This window comes from Boleophthalmus pectinirostris, unplaced genomic scaffold (genome assembly GCF_026225935.1).
Source record: "Boleophthalmus pectinirostris isolate CB_2022bp ecotype Guang Dong unplaced genomic scaffold, ASM2622593v1 HiC_scaffold_4, whole genome shotgun sequence".
Taxonomy (NCBI): domain Eukaryota; kingdom Metazoa; phylum Chordata; class Actinopteri; order Gobiiformes; family Gobiidae; genus Boleophthalmus; species Boleophthalmus pectinirostris.
This window is the reverse complement of record NW_026571353.1, coordinates 3584780-3594303: the sequence shown is the minus strand read 5'-3', so window position 1 is coordinate 3594303 and position 9524 is coordinate 3584780. Positions and strand designations below refer to the sequence as shown.

At 44.0% G+C, this 9524-nt stretch overlaps 1 protein-coding gene across 1 annotated transcript; it reads left to right on the top strand.

Annotated features, from left to right (window-relative positions):
- Window positions 1-2360: 2360 nt before the first annotated feature.
- On the top strand, window positions 2361-8325 carry LOC110165845 (NLR family CARD domain-containing protein 3-like). Its single transcript, XM_055161474.1, is given in 10 exon segments — window positions 2361-2604; window positions 2842-2970; window positions 3087-3147; window positions 4618-4801; window positions 4872-6404; window positions 6407-6653; window positions 6722-6889; window positions 6955-7119; window positions 7213-7259; window positions 7330-8325. Coding segments are annotated over 10 exon segments (2751 nt in total). The 5' UTR covers window positions 2361-2473; the 3' UTR covers window positions 7416-8325.
- The last annotated feature ends 1199 nt before the right edge of the window (window positions 8326-9524 follow it).

Genomic DNA, 9524 nt, shown 5'->3' with positions numbered 1-9524 from the left:
GTGACCGCAGGAGAAAGGACCGGCTCCGAGCTCCACACCTCACGGAGGTAAGCGCGGCAATTTCCCAATCGCGCTTTGCAGACAAACTGTTCGGTGTTCTCTCTCTTAAGTCCAAGATTAGTCCTGGTTTAGACCTGGTTTAGTCCTGACCCACCCATGTGTAAAAAAAATAAAAATCAGCAAAACAGCGAGACCGCGAAAGGTGGACCACGATATAGCGAGTGAGGGATGACTATAGCTCAGTGTTGAGGCCCCACCTCCCACTCCCGGTAAGGTGTCCGGCTTTTCACAAACGGAAGTATGGTCACCCTATACTACCGTGTTTTCTGATCTATGTAATAATGTTGTGTTTTGTTTCTTTCACACTTTCTTTAGGGGTCCACCGCCTATTCCGACATGCCTTCATTGTGACATTACAACTATTAAGACAAGCCGGTATTGCGACATGCCTCTTTTTAGACGTGCTGGTTTTCTGACACTTTTTAGGGCCTGTCTGCAGGAGAATGCTTGCGAGTAAAAACTGCAAGATATTTTATCAAAAGTGAGTTTTGTTTAGACGGTGACAGCGTTTTGGGGGCTTAAAAACACAAAAATCTGAAACCACCCTCCAGAATTGAATACGCTCTGCTGTAGCATATCTGTCTACACTGCCAAAGATGTAAAACTCTGGTCAGATCTGCTCATGTCACGTACGTGTTTATGTCACAAACATTACCACGTAGCGTCACTACCTAACCGCCTGGCATGCATACCCAATTGAATTCCACACACTTTTGCGTCACCATATGCACGCAGATTTACTCCCGAAAACATTTGTCTAAGCATGGAATAAAAAGTGAAGACGCGACGCCACTTTTGCGTCTTCTGTTCCAATCATCATCATATTAAACGTAGCCTTAGTATCGCTGTTCTGTCATGTCATATATGGTGTTCTCCGCAGATCGCCTACATGACCAAATTAATGAAGCACAAAGGGCCCATGCAGCCTTCATTTTAGATTAGATATCTTCCCAAAGGCTGGCTTATGCTCTTTAAAATGCATGTTTCCCACGGCAATCAGTTAGGCAATCTGTCTGATATCCTATGTGCCGAAGTTTTCTCTGATCAAGTTTTGCACCGGCCCAAGCATCTTATGATCTATGGGAGCGCGAAGTATAATAGTCTATTGTAATGGTTGTAAAACAAGAAAATTTAAAAATTTGATACATTTATAATACAATATTACTTCTGTTACATATAGAACACATAATAGGATTTATTTAAAAAAGTAATTTCATTTTATTGATACATGACTATTACTTGTATTACATGATTACTGTATATTTTGGACTATAAGTCACACTTTTTTTCATAGTTTCCTGTGACAACAAAGTCTGGACTTCAGTGACACTAAAACCATCCTGTCGGGATTCAGAAAGGCTGGAATAATTCTAACTGGAACTGATGCTGAGTCTGACGACAGCGACACAGGAAGAGGAAGAGGCGCTTCCATCAGTATGTCCTAGGCAGCTTTGGCTACAACAGTACCTCACCACCGCAGAGTGTGGAGTGAATGAATGCTGCACTTTAAAGTGCTTTGGGTATCTTGAAAGTACATCTTTTAATTGTCCTGTTTCCGATCTTGGACTGGATCTTAGTTCTGGTTTGGAGCCTGGTCTTGGACTGGGTCTTGTTATATTTCCTTGTTTTGGACCTCAGACCCTGTTCCTCTGGTTTCTTCTGCTTCTTCTCTTGATACTGGTCCGTCTGTTGGTATTGGGGGGAGTGCTTTCCTGGTTCCTCTTTAGGTCTTGATCTGGGTTTAGGTACTGATTCTCGGACTTGTCCCTGCCCTCTGGTCTGTGCAGCAGTTCTCAATCGGACAAACACAGATGCACAGAAACACACGAGGGATGCACGAGGTAAGTCAGAGGTTCAAACTGTGAGGCTCAAACTATAGACTTCAATATACAATTATACCACATACATATTTTGTACACAGAATATGTACAATAACAACATTGACTTGTATGTGCAGTCTATGGCTCAAACCTCAAACCCAACCCAGCACTTTAAATCTTTATCAGAAAGAAATCTTCAGTGATACAGTTCAGCATAACATAATGATTAATGATAGTAAAATAAAATCATTATGATAAAATACTTTTTAAAAACATGTCACTGAGCTCAGGATTGGTGAGTCCGGATATGAACCAGGACCCGGTCTGAGTCAGGATCAGGCTCTGCAAGTCCAGGCCTGTAGACAGTAACATGACTCACTGCAAATGAGAACAGACCAGTCCAACCAGAACTGCAGAATTAAACAACTATTAAACAGTGTACATAACTATACACAGTCAGAGTCACGCGTGAACCAGGTCTGAGTCAGGACTGAATCAGGTCTATACCAGAATTAAATGGAAAAAATGGAAAGGACTATGGCATTGGAGCTAAACTAAGAGTTTACAGGTGTGTTGTTGTAGTTTTACAGAAAATGGAAAATTTGAAACCCACACTCGAATCAGACCCAAGATCTGGAGCAGGATCTAGCCTTGACTATGAGTCGCTGAAGACTGACCACTCCAAAGACCTACCTGTGGGGTTTACAGGATCCACTAAAATCAGGTCAGTCTTGTTTCTGTCACATTAAAATGAAATATAAAAGTGTCAACTGGAGCAGACAGAGTGTATCCTGGTTCCTAGCTCAGAGTTTAAATTGAATTTAACAGAAGAGAATCAGTGGGACACTGTTTAATGTGAAGAATACACACCCTAATGTATCATAATCATATTTAATACAAACATTTGTATTTTACTGAACCCACTTCTCCTGTTTGATGTGATCCTGGACGTTGCCTGCAGAAAAATGAAAGTAAGACCCATACTTGGAACATACCCAGGATCTGGACCAGGATCATACCTGGATTGTGAGTCCTTAAGCAGTGACCACTCCAAAGACCTGCCTGTGGAGTTTAAAGGGTCCAGTCTGAGGTGAGGGTGCCAGTGTTGCTCATGAGCTCACATGCAGATGCATGCTCCCTCCTGTTGTTTCTCTTGTCTCTCAGTCTACAGTCTTTTGTCTCAGTCATGTTTCCTTGTGTCCACAGAGACGAGGGTCCTCTGTCCCTCTCCTCTCTGGAGCCTCACACATTGGACAACATTTTTAAGGTTTGTTTTCACACTTTTACATCCATGTTCAGTTCTGGCTCTGAAACTCCTCTGTCAGTATGATACAAAACGATGCTAAACCATACTAAAAGATCCTTAATGATACTGAAAAATATTAAGATTCTAAGCAATACTAGACTAAAACAAATTAAACCTTAACACTAAACAAACCTTATGTCAGAACACCTCCCACTGAGGCAATATGTATTTTGATTTTTGTAGGTGGTTGCATATTTTTTTTATGTTATGCAACATATATTCAAAGAAAATTCTCGCACACCTGAATTTTGGTGAATTTTTGAATTTGTTCAGTGGGTAAAATTCCTGCTCAAAGAGCACAAGAGATTAAATTATAGCTGGAACTGTCATTGAACAGCCCTCGCAGGCCAAGCTTTGCACTTGGTTGACTCAGCACAAGATACACTGACTCTGGATGTGGCACACGTGAATTGCGTGGGCTGTTCCCATGTAAACTCTATGTAGAGGTGCATTGAAGCGCGACTTAAGCACTGCAGAGCATGTCACACGGGCAGCACAAAGTGATTTCAGGTGAATCGAGCGGTGTGAACGGGCGCTGACAACAAGTTTGCTGAGTTGAAGTTGTGGTAGAAACCAGGAACCATCACACTCTTCAGAAGTTTAGAGACAGAAAGTTGAAGAGGAAAAAATCATCCAGAAATAGTCCCATGAATGAAAATCAAGATGAAGGTCTTCTGACACCAAAATAATATATATAATAATAATTAAAATAATAATAAAAAAATAAAAAGTGAAGCCTTGGTGAGTGAAAAGGATACAAAAAGGATCAGGCTTTGTCACAGCAGATATAGACAGGACAATGTCCCTCTCTCTCCTGGCTAGATACTCGTCTCTTCCAGGGCATCTGTGCTTGGAGTATTTATAAGAGTAATTACAAAGCTGCATACATATAAAAGCAGAGTGGTTTGTTTCACAGCCATGAATTAATCAACTTTACACTTTGTAATGCCTGGTCGCTTGCTAAGATCAAATGTATTTACACGTACATACATTCATATTACAGCTTTAATCCATGAAATACTAAATCACTGGGATCTGGATTAGGCTCGGGGGGATTAAGGAAGTAACCAACTACCCAATGTGTGTAAAGAAGTTTTAAAAGTAATTGTTCTGTGGATTAACAATAGTAAAAAAAAGTCTACTAGCAAAACAACTCACAAACAGAATACACTCACCAGGAAATGACATCACAGGAAGTGGTGCATAACAACACACTGAGTTTCAGTCAACCTGAAGCTTTCACTCTTATAAACTTTTATCAGTTACATGTATAAATATTCTTTTTCATGATGGCTTGGTTGCCTGGTTGGCTGAAGGATTACGGTTAAGGTTACGCTTAGGTTAGGATCAGTCTTCAAGAAATGAATGGAAGTCAATATGATGTCCCCCAACAAGCATAGACACCCATTGTGTGTGTGTTTTCTCTTGCAGCGTCTGGAGGAGCAGGTCCTGAGGTTTGTCCAACAGCAGCTGCAGAGGCTCCACAGGCTCCTGACCTCTGATTACCCAGAATGCTCCGAAAGTGACGAAGAGGAGAGCACAGAGGTTCTGACCATCACCCTGAATTTCCTCAGGAGGATGGGCCATGAACATCTGGCCCTGAATTTGAGAAACAGTAAGAACAATGCATGAGGCATGAGGGAGAAGACCACAACAGAAATTTCATCTTCTCTTGTGTCCTTCAGGAATTTCTGTTAAGGTGTGCAGAAAGGAACTGAAGTCTGATCTGCAGCAGAGGTTCAGCCTTGTGTTTGAGGGTGTGACTAAAGCAGAAAACTCCACCCCCCTGACCCAGCTCTACACAGAGCTCTACATCACAGAGGGCGGAGCCACAAAGGTCAACCAGGAACATGAAGTCAGACACTTGAAGACCTTGTCCATGATACCAACTGCTCCTGAGATCACCATCACATGTGAAGAGTTCTTTAAAGCCCGCCCACATTCACCAGAACCAATCAGATTGGTGCTGACGAAGGGTGTGGCCGGCGTGGGGAAAACAGTGCTGACTCAGAAGTTCAGTCTGGACTGGGCTGAAGGTCGGGCCCACCAGGACCTCCAGCTGCTGTTCCCATTCACTTTCAGAGAACTCAATATGCTCAGAAAGAGACGGTTCAGCCTTGTGGAGCTGCTGCACCACTTCTTCAGTCCATCCAAAGATCTTTGCAGCTTCCAACAGCTCCAGGTGCTCTTCATCTTTGACGGTCTGGACGAGTGCAGACTTCCTCTGGACTTCAGCCGAACCCGGGTCTTGACCGACCCCACAAAGTCCGCCTCAGTGCACGTGCTGCTGGTGAACCTCATCAGGGGGAGGCTGCTTCCCTCCGCTCACCTCTGGATAACTACGCGCCCTGACGCGGCCAATCAGATCCCTGCTGAGTTCATCTCCATGGTAACAGAGGTGCAAGGGTTCGCCAACCCACAGAAGGAGCAGTACTTCAGAAAAAGGTTCAGAGACCAGGCCACAGCCGTCATCTCCCACATCAAGAGCCTCCAAAGCCTCCACATCATGTGCAGCATCCCTTTTTTCTGCTGGATCCTCTCCACAGTTCTACAGAAGCTTCTGGAACAAACAGAGAGGCCAGAACTGCCCCAAACTCTCACACAGATGTACATCCATTTCCTGGTGATGCAGGCAAAAGTGAGGAACATCAAGTATTACCAGGGATCAGGGGTGGACCTTCACTGGACTCCAGAGATCAGGGAGATGGTATGGTTTCTGGGAAAACTGGCCTTTGAGCAGCTGCAGAAAGGAAACCTGATCTTCTATGAGAGTGACCTGAGCGAGTGTGGTCTGGATGCAACAGCAGCCTCAGTGTACTCCGGAGTGTTCACACAGGTCTTCAGAGAGGAGCCAGGCCTGTACCAGGACAAGGTCTACTGCTTCATCCATCTGAGTGTGCAGGAGTTTCTGGCTGCTCTTTACGTCCATCACACTTTTACCAGGTCTCGGGTCAATCTGCTGGAGGTCAAAAAAGTCTTCTCACAAGAATCTAAAACTAGACTTACAATAAAAGATCTCCACTGTTCTGCTGTGGACCAGGCCTTACAGAGTCCAAATGGACACCTGGACCTGTTCCTGCGTTTCCTCCTGGGGCTATCTCTGCCAATTAATCAGAAGCTGCTGCAGGGCCTGCTGACTCAGACAGGAGATAACCAGTTCAGTCAGAAGACATTAAAGTACATCAAACAGAAGATGAATGAAAAGAGTCTGTCTGTAGAGAAAGCCTAAATTTGTTCCACTGTCTGAATGAGATTAACAACCACAGTCTGGTGCAGGAGATACAGGAGTACATGAGAGAAGGAGAGCTCTCTGAGCAAAACATGCCTCCTGCTCACTGGTCGGTTCTGTGCTACCTCTTACTGTCCTCAGACTCAGACCTGGAGGAGTTTGACCTGAGGAAATACCAGCGCTCAGAGAGAGCTCTCCTGGGTCTGCTGCCGGTGGTCAGAGCCTCCACCAAAGCCCTGTGAGTCCAGATGGTATTTAAAGTCTTGTGTGGAGGTTCTAGTCTCTAACGTCCCTCTCTGTCCTCAGTCTTTGTGGCTGTGGCCTGTCCCCTCACAGCTGTGCTCCTCTGGCCTCAGTCCTCAGCTCCTCCAGTCTCACACATCTGGATCTCAGTAACAATGACCTCCAGGACTCAGGAGTGGAGCTGCTGTGTTCTGGACTGAAGAGCGCCCCCTGCAGACTGGAGACGCTCAGGTGAGACGCCCCCATGATGCACTCTGCCCCCTTGTGTCCACATGAGTGTAATGCTGTGTCTTTAGGCTGTCTGGATGTCTGATCTCAAAAAGAGGCGGGGCTGCTCTGGCCTCAGCTCTGAGCTCCGCCCCCTCCCACCTCAGAGAGTTAGACCTGAGCTACAACCATCCAGGACCCTCCAGCGAGTTCCTGAACGCTCTATGGAAGGAGGGGCCCCTCCTGTATGTCGGGTAAGACTGACCCGTGCTATCTGTTGGCCTCTGATCCATAGTTGGTCCTGGTCTGGTCTCTGGTCCTGGTCTAATCTGGACTATGTGTTTCAGGCTGGCTCCTGCTGGAGAGCGCTGGATGGTCCCAGGTCTGAGGAAGTGTGAGTCTGCTTTTATTTTTGGCACAGATGTATATGTTCATTATTACATTAAGATGTTTTTGTGTTTTAGACTCCTTTGAGTTCTTTCTGGACCCAAACACAGCTCACAGAGAGCTGCTTCTGTCTGAAGACAATCAGACTGTGACCTGTGTCTAAAAATCAGAAGTATCCAGATCATGAGGACAGATTCATAGACAGGAAACAGGTCCTGAGCTGCAGTGGCCTATGGGGGCGCTCTTTCTGGGAAGTGGAGCTGAGAGGGGAGGGGAGTTTTTCTATAGCAGTGAGTTACAGAGGGATCAGGCGGACAGGAGCAGGGGAGGGCTGTAAGTTTGGAGACAATGATCAGTCCTGGAGTTTGGAGATCAATCAGAAACACTGCTCTGTCCTTCACAATAGTACATGGACAGATCTCACACACATCAACTCTTCACAGAGAACATACCTGTTCCCTGACAGAGTGGGCGTGTTCCTGGACTGTGAGGCTGGAGTTCTGTCCTTCTACGGTGTCTGCTATGATAGAACACTATTCCACCTCTACACCTTCAACAACACATTCACTGAGCCTCTGTTTCCAGGGTTTGGACTGGGATTTTATAATTCCTCAGTGTCTCTACTGGTCAGCCGTAAATTAAAAGCTCCCAGGTTTAGTGGTCATAATATGTTCCCAAAACTCCCTAGCTATATAAAGCCAGAAAAGAAAAAAAAAAAACCTAAAAAACTAAGGGACTGAAGAAATGAACTGGAGGGACATGTGAGAATGCAGCATGAAATTGAATCGAAACTCCAGAATTCAATCTTTTTTTGAAAATTGTCCCATCCCTAGTTTGGAGACCTCTGCTCTCACCATTCTATTGTTAAAGCCTGTTTTTCTTGTAAATAATCACCAGAGTAATTTAACAGCTACACAACAGAAACAATCATTGCGTATTATTATCAGTAAAATAAGGTGACAGTAGTATTGGTTTGTTTAGTGACATTGACAGGGTTCCGTTAAAGCTTTAATAAAAAGGTTTTCCTCCCACTGTGAGCTGTGCTCATTAGCGCCCCCTGCTGTCCACACATGTCCTGCTCTGTTTGTATCTGAATAAATATTGAAGTGTAACTGAGCCTTTGAGTGTTGTCATTTTGGATCAAAAGGGACTCTTCATCAAAGGAACACCGACTCATTTCCAAACCTGAGAAGATTCTAGTCCAGTCCTTTAGTCCTCGAGTCCAGTCTTAATTTAGTCTGAGTCCAGTGTTGTGTGAGTCCAATATTCTCCCTGTGTCGGGATCAGCCAGGTCTGAGTCAGGTCAGGCTCTGTGCATTCAGACCTGTGGACACATGACTCACTGCAAATGAGAACAGACCAGTCCAACTACAACTGCAGGATTAAACAACTATTAAAAACTGTACACAACAATACACAGTCAGATCCACGTGTGAACAGGACTGAGCTGGGTCTGGACCAGGTCTGAATTAGGTCTGAACCAGGACTAAACCAGATCTAAACTAGGTCTAAATCAGGACCAGATCAGGATGGAGCCAAATCTGAACCAAGAGTGAACCAGGACTAAACCTGAACTAAATGGACATGACTCTGGTGTCTGATCTACACTAAGGGTGTATTCACACCAGTGCTCAAAAGTTCTAAAGTACGCTTGTTTAGTCCAGATGAAATGCAGACTTTAGCAGGATTCCCATCATCATGGAAATCTTGGAAAAGTAATGGAAATTGAAAATATAATTTTCCAGGCCTGGAAAAGTCATGGAATTTTGTAAATTCAATGAAAGTTTTGGAAAAGCTATTTTTAGTTAGCTATTTTTACTTTTAGTATTTCTTTCACACAAGTCCAGTGTTCTGTTAAGTTCTCATTAGACTATTATGATTATTTTTTAACATCTGCACCTTTTGTTTAAAAGAGGCGACAATAAATGCACTGACAGGATGTTGAATGTTCAAATCTATAATCCCAAACCATAAAGTGAGTGAAAAGGATTAACATTTCATAATTAGCTCTAAAAGTCTGATCAGTTCTACACGTGTAGGTGCTGTAAAGTCATGGAAAATTCAGTTTAGCTCATAAAAAAGTCATGGAAAATTTTTGAAATTTTGTCAGTGAAAAAGAGTGGGAACCCTGTTTTGTAGTTAGTTCAAACATCATGAGAAGTCCTGGGTCTACATCAGGCAGTAAAGAGTTCAATCAGGATATCAGTTGAACCGATGGACTCAATACTGCAAATATTCCAAGATTGGCACAGATACTTTACACCAGGGGTCT